We start from the raw sequence: 19,925 nt of genomic DNA on the forward strand, positions 1-19,925 counted from the left end.
GAACGTCTCTAACGATGTACTGTAAATGCAAAGATAATAATTTACAAGCATTTTCTGCGACAAGATGCAATGAGTTCGACACACAGTTGACAACAGTAAGATGAGCCAGACTTTCTTTCAAAATTGAAGAATGTATTATGCTTTCCTACCATAACTTTAGCGCCCCCTACATTATGTATTACTAGATCAATACTCTTATATCTCCAACTATAATTAAATTCAATTAATTTTCGATAATTTGAAAAAGGCTTTTAGAAGAATAATAGCAATACAAAACAATAGTAGTTACAATACCCTTTGTGCCATAAACAATCAAATTCAGGAAATTAATATATGGAATATATTGAGTTAAAAGAATAATATATTTCGCTCTCATAATCTGTAAATGGTAGGAATTAAATCTCTAGCCAAATTAACAAAATATAGGTAATTGATCGCTTAGCATTGTTAGAATGTTTATTTCTGCAATTTCAATATTAATGTGTTTTTCATGTGTTTAGAAAATGTCTTAAACTTGTTCTAGCAAAGCAAGGAATATTGTAGAGTGTTTGATTGTTGTTACATCTCCGCATTTATCAATGCAGACTGGTATCTTCGCGTAATTCCACTAAAACGAGTATAAGCCGATTACTTCAGCACTGGCACACAAATCATCCCCAAAGCCCACAGAGCCAACTCAACATAAAGAAAAGCACAAACTGGCAACCAAATCCAACCTTATATATTTCATTACTCTACTAAGTACTCACAGACCTCACTCAATAAATAGGTATCATAACGGTACCGGGTATGGTTTTTACGGCGTCATTTCGCCATAATTGTATTTATTCTAAAAATCAGATGAAAATAATTTATTTGCAACTTTTAGCTTTACTGTAGATAAGATTAAAACTTTAGTTTGCATCAAATAAAGTATCTCTCAACTGTAGAAATTAAGAAACTTGTCGGAAAATTGAGATCGGCTATCAATGCAGACAGTTATCTTCGCGTAATAATTAGTTTAGGTAACAGATACTTCCTTCCTCACTTTCAGTTAGTATACTGAAACAATTAAAAAACGCTGAGATGCAACAACAATCAAAACGCCCACAAAACAACCACTTCAAAACGTACATTCAAACTCTCAAATTTTTACTTTTGTGTTCGTAATAAATAATTTCTTTGTTGAATGCAAGAGAAGAGGCAGAAATGTACCCAACGCGCAACAACAAAACCTCTACATTGTTATGCTTCACTTTGGAGAAAACACAACTACTTGTCAAACGGCGGCCGAAATCACTGCTTACTACTTTTTACTGTTACAAAAGTGTAAATCACATAAAAACACGTCTCTCTTCGACTCCGTAGGGGAGAAGTAAAACTTTTGTATCAGACATTGCAAGGACTATCGGCTTCGGCTGGCAAGGCTTGAACATGTCCTGACACCGAAATGTGCGACACTTGTATTGTATCGATATCTTGCAACATCAGAGATGACAAAAAGAAAAGTGAATCAATCGATTTGAAGAGACAGAGAGAGAGAGAGAGAGAGAGAGAGAGAGAGAGAGAGAGAGAATATCTATAAAAACATGTGTGTTTGAATTAAAATAGTAACATTAGGCAGGTAAAATACTTACCCAATTTCTCCAGTAGCGAAAGTTTCTTCCCCAGAAATTTCCCAAAGGTTTTTGTCACTCGCCTCCTCTCCCCCCCCCCTCCCCCCCAAAAAAAGTCTCCAAAACTGCGAAAAAAATCTGGAGTCGTTGTTCGAATGTCCTACCATCTAAGTTTCTGTTTAAATCTCGTCTCCTTGCTCATTAACCAGCAGAAACTGGAATACCTCGAATAGACAAAGTGTATGCAAAACTTCGCGCTGAATCATTGGTATAGAGGAGAATCAACAGCACCATTGTTAAAAATGGAATTTAATTCATGGAGCTAAGTTGTGAGTATACTGTACAAAACAAGTAATTAAGTCATTTTTTCTGAAAGAAGCAGAGCTATTTTGGTTTATATGAAGGATCTAATCTTTTGACGACTGTGCAAGGAAGGTTTAGCTACTTAAGAAGCGTAATAATACTTATGTGATATTTATAGTGTTTGCGGGGAATCCCATACCACCACAGACCTCGGTACAGTCTGTTCACAAGAAGAAGAACGTATTATGACGTCGTGCGCGGAGCGGAGGAAGAAGCTCCGCCCATCGACTCCCAGCACAATGACTCCACCGATGGACAATGAGGGGAGCAAATCGTTCTTGCATGAAGCACTGCTGGCAGTACACCTGCGTTCACATACAACTTGAGCTCCAAGCGACGTCGATATTGCCATCTGTTCGATGCCGCCGTATCACCTGTCAACTGCATAAGTACTGGATGTCTACGTAAGTAAAAACTGAGAAAGGGCGTAACAAAAGCTTATAGGATTGGTGAAATCGAAATTCATGGTTTTATGTTGAATAATTATGCTTGCTGCTACTAATTCGTTATCACTTTTCTTAGAAAATTCGACAATAGAAACAGCTAATAGTAAAATTTAGGATGTAGCAAAATTCGCCGTTCCTATTGTAGCTTTAATGGATGGTAGGAAATTCTCCTCCATGAACCTTGGACCTTGGCATTGGTGGGATGGCTTGCGTGCCTCAGCGATACGTATAGTCGTACCGCAGGTGCAACCACAACGAAGGGGCATCTGTTGAGAGAACAGACAAACGTGTGTTTCCTGAAGAGGGACAGCAGCCTGGCCAATTGACTCATCTGGCCTTGTAACATCAATCAAAACAGTTTTTCTACGACGGTGCTGCGAACAGCTGAAAGCAAGGGAAAAGGAACTAAAGCCGTAATTGTTCCCAGGGGCATGCAGCTCTACTGTGTGCTTAAATGATTATGGCATCCTCTTGGGCAAAATATTCCAGAGGTAAAATAGTCCCTCTTTCAGATCTCCAGAAGGATATCGTCATCAAGAGAAACAAAACTGGCGTTCTAAGAATGAGAGTATGGAATGTTAAAGATTCCTTAATCGCGCAGCTGGGTTAGAAAATTTAAAAATGGAATTAGACAGATGGAAGTTAGATATAGTGGCATTAGTGAAGTTCGGTGGTAGGAGGACGTCTAGTCAGATGAATACAGGGTTTTAAATACAAAGTCAAATAGGGGTAGTGCAGGAGAGAGTTTAATAATGAATAAATAAATAGCAATGTGGGTAAACTACGATGAACAGCATAGTGAACGTATTATCTTAGTCAAGATAGACGCAAAGCCAACACCAACCACAGTAGTATAAGTTCATGTGCCAGTTAGATCCCAAATGATGAATATATTGAAGAAATGTACAGTGATGAGATATAAGAAATTATTCAGATAGTTAAAGGAAATGGAAATTTAAATGTACTGGGGAAATGGAATTCGATGGCAGGGAAAACGAAGAGGATGAAAAATTGTAGGTGAATGTGGACTGGGGGAAAAGACTGAAAGAGGAAAGAAATACAGCACAGGACAAATGAGCAGCTTTGAGAGATGAAATAGTAAAGGCAGCAGAGGATCAAATAGGTAAAAAAGACACGGCCTCGTAGAAATCCTTGGACAACTCAGGTGATATTGAATTTAATTAATGAAATTCTCCCCCGAATGTGAAAATATTTTGTTGACACCGACCTACATAGGGAGGAACAATCACCACGATAAAATAAGGGAAATCAGAGCTCGTACGGAATGATATAGGTGTTCATTCTTTCCGCGCGCTATACGAAATTGGAATAATAGAGAATTGCGAAGGAGGTTCGATGAACCCTCTTTTAGGCACTTACATGTAATTTGCAGAGTATCCATGTAGATGTAGATGAGAAAATACACCGAAGAGCCAAAGAAACTGATACACGTGCCTAATATCGTGCAGGGCCCCCGCCAGCACGCAAAAGTTCCGCAACACGTCGTGGTATGGACTCGATTAATATCTGAAGAAGTGCAGGAGGGAACTGACACCTTGAATCCTTCAGAGCTGTCTATAAATCCGTAAGAGTATGAGGGGGTGGAGATCTCTTCTGTACAGCACTTGCAAGGCATCCCAGATGCTACAGCACTTGCAAGGCATCCCAGATGCACAATAAAAGTCAACTCTGGGGCGTTTGGTGGCCAGCGGAAGGGTTTAAACTCAGCCACTCTGTAGCAATTCTCGACGTGTGGGGTGTCGCATTGTCCTGCTGGAATTGTCCAAGTCCGTCGGGATGCACAATGGCCGTGAATGGATGCAGGTGATCAGAAAGAATGCTTACGTACGTGTCACCTGTCAAGAGTCGTATCTAGACGCATCAGGTGTCTCATATCACTCCAACTGCACACGCCTCACACCATTACAGAAGCTCCTTCCACCAGCTTGAATAGTCCCCTACTAACATGCAGGGTCCGTGGATTCATGAGGTTGTCTGCATATCAGTACACGTCCATCCGCTCCATACAATCTGAAACGAGACTCGTCCGACAAGGCAACATGTTTCCAGTCATCAACAGCCCAATGTCACTGTTCACAGGCCCAGGCGAGGCGTAAAGCTTTGTGTCGTGCAGTTATCACACTAGTGGGCCTTCGGCTCCGAAACCCATTATCGATGATGTTTCGTTGGACGGTTCGCACGCTGACACTTGTTGATGGCCCAGCATTGAAATCTGCAACAGTTTGTGGAAGGATTGCATTTCTGTCACGGTGAACGATTCTCTCTTCAGTCGTCGTTGGTCCCGTCTTACAGGATCTTCTTCCGGCCGTAGAGATGTCGTACATGTGATGTTTTACCGGATTCCTGATATTCACGGTACATTAGTGAAATGGTTGTACGGGAAATCCCTGCTTCATCACTACCTCGGAGATTCTGTGTGCCATCGCTTGTGCGCGACTATAACACAACTGCGCCGACACTTGTCTTATATAGGCGTTGCAGACGGCAGCGCCGTATTCTGCCTGGTTTACATACCTCTGTATTTGAACACGCATGCCTATACCAGTTGCTTTGGCGCTCCAGTGTATAAAAACGCAGCAAATAAAGCAGACGAAAAGAAACGTAAACGTCTAAAACGGAGACTGACAGGAAGTGAAAATAGCATGAGGACAAATTAAGTGTTTAGAAGCATATTTCACTAGAGGAAGACAGACGCCACCTACAGGAAAATTAAAGAGGCCTTTGGAGGAAAGAGAAGCGGCTACATGAATAACAAGAGCTCAGACGGAAAATTACTCCTAAGCAAAGAAGGGAAAGTTGAAAGGTGGAAGAAGTATACAGACGGTCTACACAAGGGAGATGAACTCGAAGGTAATGTTATAAAAATGAAAGAAGAGTAGATGAAATTGGGATAGGAGATATGATACTCGAAAAGAATCTGACAGAGCACTGTAAGACTTAAGTCGAACCGTTGTAGTCAGACGCAAAGCCAACGCCCACCACATTGGTATAGGTTCGTGTGCCAGTTAGCTCCGCAAATGAGATGAGGTATAAGAAATTATTCAGATAGTTAAGATGAACGTGATTTAAACGTGATGGGGGTCTGGGGTTCCGCCAGACTACTGACAGCCTTGGGAGGGCCAGCCATGATAAAACTCTTCCATCTGGTCTGTAAGATGTATGAGACAGGCGAAACAGCCTCAGGCTTCAAGAAGAATGTAATAATCAAATTCCAAAGAAAGCAGGTGCTGGTCGGTTGTAATAGTTACAAATCCAAAGAAAGCAGATGCTGATAGGTGCGAATATTACCGAACGATCAGTTTAATAATTAGTGGTTGCAAAATATTGACACGAATTATTTACAGAAGAATGGAAAAATTGCAAGGCCCCAACCTTGGGGAAGAAACGTAGAAAGATACCGATCCTACGACTTATCTTAGGAGACAGGTTGAAGAAAGGGAAACCTACAATTATAGTTTTTGTAAACTTAGGGAAAGATTTTGACGATGTGGGCTTGAAAACCTCGTTAAAATTTTGAAGTTTGCAGGGATGTTGTACAGGGAGCGAAAAGTTATTTACAAATTGTACAGAAACCAGATTGCAGAGTCGTAGGTCATGAGAGGGAAGTTATAACTGATAAAGGAGGGAGACGGGGTTGTAGCCTATCCGCAGTGTTATTCAATCTGTACAATGAGGAACCTTTGAAGGAGAAATTTTGAAAGAAATTAAACTTGAGCGAGAAGAAATAAAAACTTTAAGGTTTGCGATAACATTTTAGTGCTGTCAGAGATGGCTAAGGAGTTCGAAGAGCAGATGGACGGAATGGAGAGTGTCTTGAAAACAGTCTGAAAGAGGAAGATGAATAATAGTAGAACAAGGGTAATGGAATGTAGTCTAAGTACATGAGATTAGTAGATAGGATTTTTTATTTGGGCAGCAAAATAACTGATGATGGACGAAATAGAGAGGATACAAACTGAGGTGACAAGTCTTACCGATACGCACATGTCACAAGGCTGTAGTACTGCGTACGTAAGGTATAGAATGACAGTGCGCTGGAGGAGCTATCATTCCGACGTGAATACGGCCGCACGGCGGGAGTTAACAGACTTTGAACACGGGGAGGTAGTTGGATCTAGACGCATGGGACATTCCCTTCTGGAAATCGTTAGGGAATTCAATATTCCGAGATCTACAGTGTCAATAGCGCGCCGAGGATACCAAAGTTCAGGCATTACCTCTCACCCCGAACGGCGTAGTGGTCGACGGCCTTCACTTAACAACCGAGAGCAGCGGCATTTGCATAAAGTTGTCAGTGCTAACAATTAAGCAACGCTGCGTGAAAAAACAGCAGAGATCAATGTGGGACCTACGACTAACGTATCCGTTAGACAGTGCGGCGAAGTTTGGTGTTAATGGGCTATGGCAGCAGACGACCGAGGCAAGTCCTTTTGCTAACATCACGACGTCGTCTGCAGCGCCTCTCCTTGGCTCATTACCGTTCCAGCTGGACTGTGGACTGGTCAGATGAGTCCCGATTTCAGTTGATAAGAGCTGATGGTAGGGTTCGAGTGTGGCGTAGACCCGCGAAACCCGGGACCGAGGTTATTACCAAGGCACTTTGCATGCTGCTGGAGGCTCCTTAGTGGTGTTGGCTATATTTATGTGGGTCATTGACTGGAAGTGGTTATGCTCGGCTACTTGGAGAGCATCTGCTGCCATTCATGGACTTCATTTTCCCAAAAAGCGATGGAATTTTTGCAGATGACAATGCGTCATATCACTGGGCCACGATAATTGTTTGTGACTCGTTTGAAGAACATTCTGGACAGTTCGAGCGAATGATTTGTCCACTTATATCTCCCAACTTGAGTCACATCGAAAATTTATAGGACGTAATCGAGAAGTCAGTTCGTACACAAAATCCTGCACCGAACCGGCCGCGGTGGTCTCGCGGTTCTAGGCGCTCAGTCCGGAACCGCGCGACTGCTACGGTCGCAGGTTCGAATCCTGCCTCGGGAATGGATGTGTGTGATGTCCTTAGGTTAGTTAGGTTTAAGTAGTTCTAAGTTCTAGGGGACTGATGACCTAAGATGTTAAGTCCCATAGTGCTCAGAGCCATTTGAACCATTAACCATCCTGCACCGATAACACCTTCTCAGTTATGGACTGCTATAGAGGTGCTTGGCTCAATATTTCTGCGGGGGATTTCCAACGACTACCAACGGCCCTGCCTCACTGGTAACATCGGTTCCCGTCAGATCACCGAAGTTGAGCGCTGTCGGGCTGGGCTAGCACCTGGATGGGTGACCATCGGGTCTGCCGAGCGTTATTGGCAAGCAGGGCGCACTCAGCTCTTGTGAGGCAAACTGAGGAGCTACGTGATTGAGAAGTAGCGGCTCCGCATCCAGTGACGCCTATGGGCGGAGGATGACACGGTGGCCGGTCGGTAACGTTTGGCCTTCATGGCCTGTTCGGGAGGAGTTTAGTTTTTTTAAATTTCCAACGACTTGTTGAGCCCATACCACGCTGAGCTGCAGCACTACGCCAGCCAAAAGGATGTCTGACCAGATATTGGTATGAACTGCAGAATGGCAATAGCAAAAAAGCATTTTCAAGGAAAAAGAACTATTAGTAGATAATAATAATAATAATAATAATAATAATAATAATAATAATAATAATCTAACCCGGTACAACATAACAGGCATGCACGGTGGATACAAGCAGAAACAGACACATACAAGATGATACCACAAATGCCTGAAGTGATAATTTTGCAACATGAAGTCACCCAAGCAATTAATTCTACTCACAATTGGAAAGCCGCTGGAAATGACAAAATAGCAAATTTCTGGTTAAAGAAGTTCACCTCAACACATTCACATCTAACTAAATTATTTAACAGTTACATTGCAGACACATACACATTCCCTGATACACTTACACATGGAATAACTTATCTGAAACCTAAAGATCAAGCAGACACAGCGAACCCAGCTAAATATCGCCCCATAACATGCCTACCAACAATATACAAAATATTAACTTCAATCATTAAACAGAAATTAATGACACATAAACACAGAACAAAATTATAAATGAAGAACAAAAAGGCTGTTGCAAAGGAGCACGAGGATGTAAAGAGCAACTGATAATAGATGCAGAGGTGACATATCAAGCTAAAACTAAACAAAGGTCGCTACACTACGCATACATTGATTACCAAAAAGCTTTTGATAGTGTACCCCACTCATGGTTACTACAAATATTGGATATATACAAAGTAGATCCTAAATTGATACAGTTCCTAAACATAGTAATGAAAAATTGGAAAACCACACTTAATATCCAAACAAATTCAAATAATATCACATCACAGCCAATACAGATTAAGCGTGGAATATACCAAGGAGACTCATTAAGTCCTTTCTGGTTCTGCCTTGCTCTGAACCCACTATCCAACATGCTAAATAATACAAATTATGGATACAATATTACTGGAACATACCCACACAAAATCACACATTTGCTATACATGGATGATCTAAAACTACTGGCAGCAACAAATCAACAACTCAACCAATTACTAAAGATAACAGAAGTATTCAGCAATGATACAAGTATGGCTTTTGGAACAGACAAATGTAAGAAAAATAGCATAGTCAAGGGAAAACACACTAAACAAGAAGATTACATATTGGATAACCACAGCGACTGCATAGAAGCGATGGAAAAAACGGATGCCTATAAATATCTATGATACAGACAAAAAATAGGAATAGATAATACAAATATTGAAGAAGAACTAAAAGAAAAATATAGACAAAGACTAACAAAAATACTGAAAACAGAATTGACAGCAAGAAACAAGACCAAAGCTATAAATACTTATGCCATACCAATATTGACCTACTCATTTGGAGTAGTGAAATGGAGTAACACAGACCTAGAAGCACTCAATACACTTACACGATCACAATGCCATAAATATAGAATACATCACATACATTCAGCAACAGAAAGATTCACATTAAGCAGAAAGGAAGGAGGAAGGGGATTTATCGATATAAAAAACCTACATTATGGACAGGTAGACAATTTAAGAAAATTCTTTATAGAACGAGCAGAAACTAGCAAAATACACAAAGCAATCACTCATATAAATACATCGGCTACACCACTACAATTTCATAACCACCTCTACAACCCTTTAGACCACATAACATCAACAGATACGAAGAAAGTAAATTGGAAAAAGAAAACACTTGATGGCAAGCACCCGTATCATCTAACACAGCCACACATCGATCAAGACGCATCCAACACATGGCTAAGAAAAGGCAATATATACAGTGAGACAGAAGGATTCATGATTGCAATACAGGATCAAACAATAAACACCAGGTATTACAGCAAGCATATTATTAAAGATCCCAATACCACAACAGATAAATGCAGACTTTGTAAACAACAAATAGAAACAGTAGATCACACCACAAGCGGATGTACAATACTAGCAAATACAGAATACCCCAGAAGACATGACAATGTCGCAAAAATAATACATCAACAGCTTGCCTTACAACATAAACTTTTAAAACAACAAGTTCCTACATACAAGTATGCACCACAAAATGTACTGGAGAATGATGAATACAAATTATACTGGAACAGAACCATTATAACAGATAAAACAACGCCACATAACAAACCCGACATCATACTCACCAATAAAAAGAAGAAATTAACACAACTAATCGAAATATCCATACCCAATACAACAAATATACAAAAGAAAACAGGAGAAAAAATTGAAAAATACATCCAACTGGCTGAGGAAGTCAAAGACATGTGGCATCAGGATAAAGTTGACATCATACCAATTATAGTATCAACTACAGGAGTCATACCACACAATATCCACCAGTACATCAATGCAATACAGCTACATCCAAACACATATATACAACTACAGAAATCCGTAATTATTGATACATGTTCAATTACCCGAAAGTTCCTAAATGCAATATAACACATACCGTACAGTTAATAGGAAGTGACGCTTGATCAAGGTCCGCGTCACTTTCCATTCTCAACCAGACTTAACGTCTGAGAAAGTAAAGAAATAATAATAATAATGGTAGTGGCAGATATAAAAAGAGTTTATAGATCTACAGAACACATGTTTTTCTGATATAGTGAGTTCTGGGGAAAGGAATTTTTAGGAGATTGCATCAGCTAAGAATATTGTGAAATGAGGAAGATATGGTCGGGAAAAAGGATGTACAGGGAAAACGAGTGCATACAGGGACAATGGTTGTAATTATTGTTGCTTTAGTAGATATGTCAATAATTGTCTTCTGAAACTGGAGACGTTATCCAGGAGGTGATTCCTAACTCGGCTTCCTGCTGCTGACATGGACTTCGAGAAAGTGGCTGAACGGTGAGTGAGATGGAAGTCATTTTGCTCTGATGGGAACGGGTGTTAGTGCCATGATGTTCACATAAGAGCCTTGAGGTCGAGAAGAGATACGAGGGACAGTGTACGTTGACACGACGGTAGAGAAGACAGAAGATATGGAAATCTCTGCGCTTGTGTGCACGCAGCGAGGACAGCTGCTCTTACGATGCTGAAATATGATCAAAGAGTCGAACATCACAAATATATCGACAATACGCGTTCATAATCAGTTTCAGGCAATGTCAGCTTCCCTAAGAAATTCCTTGCAGGATAACATAGCTATATCCAGAATGAGATTTTCACTCTGCAGCGGAGTGTGCGCTGATATGAAACTTCCTGACAGATTAAAACTGTGTGCCGGACCGAGACTCGAACTCGGGACCTTTGCCTTTCGCGGGCAAGTGCTCTACCAACTGAGCTACCCAAGCACGACTCACACCCCGTCCTCACAGCTTTACTTCTGCCAGTACCTCGTCTCCTACCTTCGAAACTTAGAGCACTTGCCCGCGAAAGGCAAAGGTCCCGAGTTGGAGTCTCGGTCCGGCACACAATTTTAATCTCCCAGGAAGTTTCATATCAGCGCACACTCCACTGCAGAGTGAAAATCTCATTCTGGAAACATCCCCTAGGCTGTGGCTAAGTCATTTCTCCGCAATATCCTTTCTTTCAGGAGTGCTAGTTCTGCAGGTTCGCAGGAGAGCTTCTGCTAAGTTTGGAAGGTAGGAGACGAGGTACTGGCAGAAGTAAAGCTGTGAGGACGGGGCGTGAGTCGTGCTTGGGTAGCTCAGTTGGTAGAGCACTTTCCCGCGAAAGGCAAAGGTCCCGAGTTCGGGTCTCGGTCTGGCACACAGTTTTAATCTGCCAGGAAGTAACATAGCTATAACTAATAACTGGAAGTGTAAGTGTTAGTACAAGTTCCTTTCTCAGGTCAAGAGGGAAGAGCTTTTTATATTTTTGTAGGGAATGGAGAGATGCTGAATCCTTCTTGCACATTGCAGTTACATGCTCAGTCTAATTTAGAATTTCAGGTATTTTTACTACTAGACTCTTTGCTGAGAGAGAGAGAAGTTGATATTAAAGATGGTAGAGATTCCCGATGATTCTGGCTAATGTGGCCCAGAATGACCAACCAGTACCAACTTGATTTTGTGCTGGGAGAACGTCTGTTCCTGACCCACCTCTTTACTGTTGGTTATACTCTGCTGGAGTGTTTCGGGAACGAATCGCAGTTTGATTTTTCTGTTCCCATTAGGTTATCTGAAGATCGCAACTTCCTCAAAAATTCCTCACAGAGGTTTAACTTTAACATCTATAGCCGTTTAAGGTGGTCGATGTTATCGCTACAACTTCACCAGAAGACCATCAGGCCAGACATTTTTGCGAGTAATATAAATAGAGTCTGGCCAAGAGCTGTGAGGCGGCAGTAAAAAATTACAGCACTGTGAACAGAGAGTGTCGACAGAAGAAGATGCAGGTCACGCGCAGGTGAAGGTAGAGCGGTGGGAATAAGCGTGCGGATGAAGAATAGTGTACATGACAGTCAGTGTGTGCGTTAACAGCACTAGAGCTGCGAACTAATGGCGACGGGTCAGGAAGTTGACTGTGTCTTAGGAGAGCTAGTGGCTGCTTAAGCCGTAGGACTGCGGAGATGCACTGCGGCAGGCCTTGGTGCAGTGCGGGTTGCCTATCCCCAGGGGGCGGCAGTCGCGCCGTGGCAGCACGCCAGCCACAAGAAACAACTAGCAGCGAGACGGGTAAACCGGCCCGGCCGGGGCTAACAGACGCGTACAACCGATCTCGCAAACAGCTCTCAGCCGCTTCTTGCTGCATTCTCGCTCTTCAGTAACTGCGTTGCTGTTTATAATTCCTTACATCTGGAGCCCACAGCCTGTGTAAACTTACTTGCATGACGTCAGTTGAAGACTGGAACTGGGAAACGCTGAAAGTGCCAAAAAAGGATTTTCGTTTGTTTCCTGGAAACCGCTGAATGATCCATGGCTAATAATTTGTCACTGGGTGGAAATACCAGAGAAGTCTCGTTGTACTTCAAAAGATTTCCACTGAGTTTAGCAGTATGTTAGTTCCTTAGTTCGTGACGCGAGGAACGCTGAAAAGTGCCGATCGTGTCTGATCGCAATGGTAAGCATGTTATAACCTGTTCTCGCTCGATTTCCTACAAGCAGCAAGCAATAGTACATTTTACTCATTTTCGACGTCAATCTTTTGTGTTCGGTGCTTTGTTATGGAAAGAAAAGCCAAGGTTAGAAATATAAAGAAGATTAATGAGCTGAGAATTCAAAGAAAGCCGTCGGGTAACAAAGGGGCAGCTGTTGCTCAGAAAGTTGAAATCATTAGAATTTAAAGTGCGTATTGTGCAGAATAATGAAATAAAAAGAAAGATCGTGTAATTTTGGGATTCAAAAATGCATGACCTTAACCCCAGGAAATATTTCTCATTTTCCCCTGAGAAACAAATCGAGTGCTGAAGGAGAGGACCTATTAGCCAGGGTCGATTTTCTTGAAGTGAAATACAGGGAATTGTACTTCACGCTGCGCCAGTGATGTCAATACTGTATTCTCTGTTGCTGATCAAAAATATGTGATTCCTTGGTAGTGAAGCGTGGCACTTACATTTTTACCTAAAGCTACATTTTATATTTTTTTAAATTCCCAACTTATTACACTTTTACAAAAGTTTCTCTATCAGACGTTAAAAATTATGCGAAGCTGTCATAGTTACCAGACTAAAATGGTTTGTAATGTGAATGTGTCATGATTTTTCCGTTTTTTTTTTTACGTTTAGTCATTTCGCACTTTCGGCATTTCCCTTTCCAGTTGGCAGTTGGTCTTTATTGGGATGTATTTATTAGTCAAAAGTTTATTGGTTGGTTGGTTTGGGGGAGGGGATCAAACAGCGAGGTCATCGGTCCCATCGGATTGGGGAAGAATAAGGAAGGAAGTCGGCCACGCCCTTTCAAAGGAACCATCCCTGCGTTTGATGGAAGCGATTTACGGAAATCACGCAAAACCTAAATCAGGATGGTCGGACGCCGGTTTGAACCGGATAAAAACTGTAGGAGAAGACGGTAAATGGAGTATTTCCAAAAAATAATTGTGGACGTTGCGTGCAAGTGCTACAATGAGACGAAGAGGGCAGAAACTGGAACAGGATGCATGCCGCATGAAACCAGTAAGAAGACAAACGACTCAAAGAAAAAGTTAGTCTTCGTCTCAGAAATGTTCAGCAAACACAAGTGAGATGCGTTACAAAAATATAAAAGACTTTCTGCATCACGGAGCATCTAACGCTTGAAACTTCCTGGCAGATTATGAATGTGCCATACCGGAATTCGAACTCGGAAATTCTGCCTTTCGTGTATATACACTCGACTGAGCTATCTAGACACGACCCACGACCCGCTCTCACAGCTCTCCACTACCTCATCTCCTACCTCTCAAACTTCGCAGAGCTCTCCTGAATGCGTATTGCACAGCTCCTGATCCGGTGCAAAGTTTTAGTCTGCCAGGAAGTTTCTAAGCAGCGTACATTCTGCTGCAGAGTGAAAGATTTTTGTTACAAAAGATGTCAATGTGTTCATTGCTAAGCCGTGGGTGCCACAGAGGAAAATGAAGTCAGTTTTATCTATTGTGCTGTTTTCTTGTAGCACATTAACCTCTATCTTATCGAAATACTTGGAAACAGTGTATACCTGTTACACTTCTGTGGCTTAAATATATTGCAGATTTAACTGCTGAAAAACATCGGTCAAGTATTTATGAGGACTTACCACACATGGTCCTCAGTTCAGAAATCTACCTCTAGGAAATAAAGGTGGTTTGGCAGTACTGGTGAATCACGTTGTGTTTCTTGTCACATGTCTCTCAACTGTTGTGCATCAAGATAGAAAGGAAAAGCAGAGAGACAATTTTTCTGAGTCCCTGCGGCCCACTCAAACAGATGGATATACCAACACGAGCCAGCCACTAGGCGTTAACAGTTCGACACGGTTAGTTGCTCACCAAGAGTGCGACATTAACACTTCCATGCATGCGTGCGAGCGAGCTCAGCGGCAGAGAGTAAGATATTTGCTGACTAACCTGCCCCTGTTATTCTTGTAACTTTATACAGGGTGATAAGTATTTAAACCGACAAACTCTGGGAGGTTGTAGGGGACATCAAAACAAATATTTTTCCCTAATGTCATTTTTTCCTATGAGGAGTATTTAAACCGAGAGAGGAACTGTGCTCTGGGCGGACAATCAACTGGTTCCAGGTTGTGGGCACACTGTAAGTGAAATGGACGTAACAACTGCTCTCGAAGGACTGTTGTTACATTCGTCTGATTCGTCCCCATGTTACGTGCAATTGCACGAGTGCTGATTGAAAGATCCCGCTCCACATGCAGCAAGACAGCTTCCTCAAATTGCAGCGTTCTTACCGTGCGACGGTGTCCCTGTCCAGGTAATCTGCTAAATGACCCGGTCTCAAGCAGACGTTGGTACACAGCAGCGAAGGTCGTATGATCCGGGATACGGCGATTAGGATATTGTTGTTGATAAACCTGCTGTGCAGCTGGTCCGTTGTGGTGCGCTACGCAGTACGCACCAACCATATCAGTGTACTCACTCCAGGTGTATCGCTCCATTAGTAAACAGAGACAATGCACTACTACATTGGTGGACAGCAGTTGCCTACAACTGAAGAGCGTAATACGCCCTCTAACAACTGAAGATCGTAATACGGCCTCTAACAACTGAAGAGCGTAATACGCCCTCCACCAGTTTAAATAATCCTCATAGGAAAAAATGACATTAGGGAAAAATATTTGTTTTGATGTCCGCTGCAACCTCCCAGAGTTCGTCGGTTTAAATACTTTTCACCCTGTGTATGGAGTATTAGGTAGGACGCAAGAACACCTACCAGGAATTTGACGAGGGAGTTATGATACTGAAACAAAATGATTAGGCCTATATAGCAAAAAGGAAGATTCCTGATGAGTCGTAATGAGCGAGTCTAATTCGGTCTTAAAAATGATGATGTACATTAAAGCCACTCCTCAGCGCCACAATTACTCCCCTCTGCTAGCCTACAGTCAACCGTGCCAGTCGAGTCGATGCCGTTCATGTTGCTGGGACTCGATTCTCTAATTATTATATCGTAACCTCTTGTTTGAGTTTGTTCCAGTATTGGTCATACGCTTGCTGCCTGATGAGCTGACCACTGATTGATAGTCACAGATGACTGTGAAACAGCATCAATACTGAAGCCGCCAGTGATGGGTAGACCATGAGTCTACCAACACGGTTCCCATTCGGGGCACCAACTACTCTGAAACTTTAGAATCATCGGGTTAGTCTACCGAACCGGTTTGCCAGGATTAGTATTCAACATGACATCTCGCCATCTGACATCACGGTGCATCTGGACAACACAGGCAGTGACAGAGGCGTATAGAGTACTCTATGGACGGCGTGTGAGCCAGAACACACGCGCCTTGGTCACTTCTTCATCTGTAGCCGACCAGCCGACGGGAAGTGCCAACAGATAGGCAACCCGCCACATTCCAAGTCACCGGTCTGCGCTCGGGACTGACGCAGCGAGATTCAGCAGCCGTGGGTCAGTCTCCGGATTCAGCAAATGCCACTCTGGCTTACGAAGCCACCAGCGACCACAGAGGACAAGGCTGCAAGATATGTTCTGAGAATAAAGGAAATAATATTTAAGCTTGTTTTACTGCGTTTGACGATGTCACACTGGTTCATCGGCCTTTATCCGACGAAACAGTAGTGGTGTCCAGTTCGGGACTGGGCGACCCCTACACAGCGTATGAGTTCTGACAGGTGTTCGAAATGACTGCTTATTGTTGTACGTTCTTGAAGGTTTGTGGTTTGTGTTAACACAAGAGAGGGAATGCCCATGTAAATAACGCATTCTGCAGAGAGTTAGCTTAAATCCCAAAAGCAGAAACTGAATCTTCTTGCAAATTACGAAAACTGCGTAAGCTGGTGTCACGTTCCTTTGGAAACCTTCCAGGGGCGTATCGAATCCATGGCCTGCAGGATAGCTGGCGTATTGCATTACAAAGGTGGACCAACATGCTACGAAGCATGTGGTCTCAGTGTTTAGGCCCATCAGTGTAAGGACTGTCTTCCCCACCAGCTAAGGTCATTATTGAAGCTAGAGACGGTGTAGCACTCTATTAGCGCCAAGTGTACCAGGAGTGACTAATTTTTTGTCCACTGCGCACGTTTCTGTGAAAGTTTTTCCCAAGACGATTTGTGTCATTTCGTTCCATCCTTTTGTGGGCGAAGTCTAACACCAGGCGAAGTGTGGTGCGCTGGTAAGACACTCAGCTCGCATCGGTGGCACCGCACTGGAAACGGTCGCCCAGCTGTCGTTTTCCTAATTCGCTTTAAGGAAACGCCAGAATGGTTCCTTTGAGCAGGAAGCACTTGATTTCCCTGATACTATTTGACGCCTGCATGTAATAAAAGATAATGCACTAAAATTATATTTATTTGGTCGAGCAAGTTTTTGGCTTCCCAAGCCATCTTCAGATGACAACAGAATGTCGCAAACACAGATGGACATGATGTGCGACTTATACAGATATGATTTGTACAGAAGATAAAAAAGTGACAGAGTGTTCACATAGGACAACATTACACTTTTTGTCACATAAAATATTTACACTAATTAAAAAAGAGATAAACAAATTTTTTTATGTGGAGATCCATTTAAAAATTATTGATGAGAAGTAAGATGAATTCAGATTTTGAATCTAATGTTTTTAACCGAAACTTAATTCAACAAAAGGGAAAATGGAAATTGGGTCTGATCATTTTACACTAGGCTGACAGTCTTTATCATGTGCTTGTTGATTTCCAGTAAGGTCCTCTTTCTGCTTTTCTTAACAGAATGTAAAACTGCGCATTATACCTCACATCAATAGTTTTTTGTTAAAAAGATAATAAGCAAAGGTTGAATGTTTCTTTCTTAATGAAAGATGACCGCAGTGGAAATACTGGAAACCAGTGAGCACATGACACAGAATGCCATTCTAGTGTTAAATGATCAGTCTCAGTTCCATTTTCTCCTTTGGTAAATAAAGTTTTCGTAACAAACATTCGATACAAACAGTGAATTCATCATATTCCTCATCAATTGTTTAATGTATCTGCACATATAAAGTTTGTTTACCTCTTTTATAGTTAATGTATTCCTGTGCGACAAGAAATGTAATGTTTGCTTTTGTAAACACTGTGTCATTTTTGTTATCTTTTATACAAGTAATATCTGTGTAAGTCCTACAACACGTTTATTTGTGTTTTCGACATTCAGTTGTCACCTGTACGTAGCCCGAGAAGCCAAAGGTGAGTTCGTGACCAAATAAATATAATTTTGCAGAACATTATGAAGTGTTTTCCTTTTTAATATTATGATCATGTTCTATCAGGCACCGATGGAAGATTCAATTAATGTGATAATGCTGTATTCTCCTGTTAAATGGAGAGTAGGCGTGGACACGGCACAGGTTACACGGTACTTTGTTCAGACTTGTATTGCTGAAATGAGGACACGAAGAAAGCTTTAGCTTTACCGAAACTACAGCCAAAATGCAGAACGTATCCGATTTAGGGTTCTAGTAACGAAATGATGATAAATATGTGACAAGTGAGGAGGGGTAGTGGGGTCACTGGTGACAAAGAAATCGATGAAGAAAACAGAGCGGGTAGGCGGGTAAGAATCACGTCGCCTATCTGGACGCATCGAGCCTAGCTGAGCATATTTAGTCATTGGCGCAACTTTACCACCTCAACCTGCTCGATGACATTTATGTCCAATCACGTGATTTCAGCTGACGCCATACTGAAAGAAGCGCCACTATAATTTTAAGTGTGGCGTCACTTCAGTTGCATGTGTGGACCCGGCTTTAATTTGAGACCCCAGTGGCTTTAAGCTGCGCCCCTCAGCTCTGCCCTGCTGCCGCAGAGTGAGTTCGAACGTACCTGTATGGTGGTCCCGTTGATGTCCTGCAGGCAGCGAACAATCCTGTGGGTGTGTCCGCCCCCGCAGCTGACAGAACACGGTCCCCAAGGATCGGGCACCCACCTGCAACAGAATCAGCACAGGCAAGTTCTGCTGGCGGCACTACCTTCTGTGTGCCTTACCTAAGGTAGATTCGATACCGTATCACTGTATAGCATACTTTTTCTCACCATTACAGTCCAGTTAGATCAAGGCTGGAAATAGTCTCGTTGTACTATGAGATCTACTTCTGCATCCTTGCCGTGTGTGACTGTACATAACAAAATATTTTGTGTTGGTTGCGCTCCACAGCTTTTATAAATCATCATTCAAGTGTTGAAAGCTTTTGTTGACATTGCTTCCGTCTTTTCAAAAATATAGTGTATTTATTTTTCTATTTACCCAAACATGTTTCCAGAGCTGGTGTCATCTTCTGTGAGTCTCAGTTTATTTCTGTATAGATATTACACAAAGTTCATGATAGTTTTTCTATTTGAGGCTAGATTCGTTTTCTCACCTGAAACTATAGAAGTTGTGAAAATGAGTTTGAACAGGTCGGCTTGTTTTTACGTTTTTTTTTTAAATCATCAGGCAGGTTGTCATCTGTGCAGTAGTCGCAAGAATTTACTTAATGAGTTATTAATTTTGAAATAGATTATCGAGAGTAGTGGTTTTGAATGTCTTAAACTTAAATTTTTCATGATGTTGTTCATCTTTGGTGTGCTTTCTTTGTGTGTTGTAATTACATAAACTTTCTTCAATACCACGCATTGTAAGATTTTAATTGTTACAACCATACTTATATGTTAAGGCGACAGAGCTCGGCAGTTCAGTTCAAAGCAGTTGTGAGTCAGGTTCTCTCTTTGCTTTTTGGTGTCAGTACCTGCAGTAAGCAGATGTTGAAATTGTTTAGTTTGCGTCAGAACACGCAATGCATAATTTACAAAGATTTAGAAATGTGTAAATGAACAGACTTATTCAGTTGTTATGGTAATTCACTTAATAAAACAGAAGATCGAAATTAAACT

At 41.8% G+C, this 19,925-nt stretch overlaps 1 protein-coding gene across 1 annotated transcript in view; it reads right to left on the bottom strand.

Moving 5' to 3' along the window:
• The window catches only part of LOC126262931 (protein madd-4-like), a 469,727-nt gene that overhangs the window by 273,797 nt on the left and 176,005 nt on the right, over positions 1-19,925 (bottom strand). The window contains exon 6 of the mRNA XM_049959860.1: positions 18,879-18,981. Within this exon, the coding sequence (XP_049815817.1) occupies positions 18,879-18,981 (103 nt within the window). The remainder of the gene's footprint in view (positions 1-18,878; positions 18,982-19,925) is intronic.

Source organism: Schistocerca nitens, chromosome 6, assembly GCF_023898315.1.
Source record: "Schistocerca nitens isolate TAMUIC-IGC-003100 chromosome 6, iqSchNite1.1, whole genome shotgun sequence".
NCBI lineage: Eukaryota > Metazoa > Arthropoda > Insecta > Orthoptera > Acrididae > Schistocerca > Schistocerca nitens.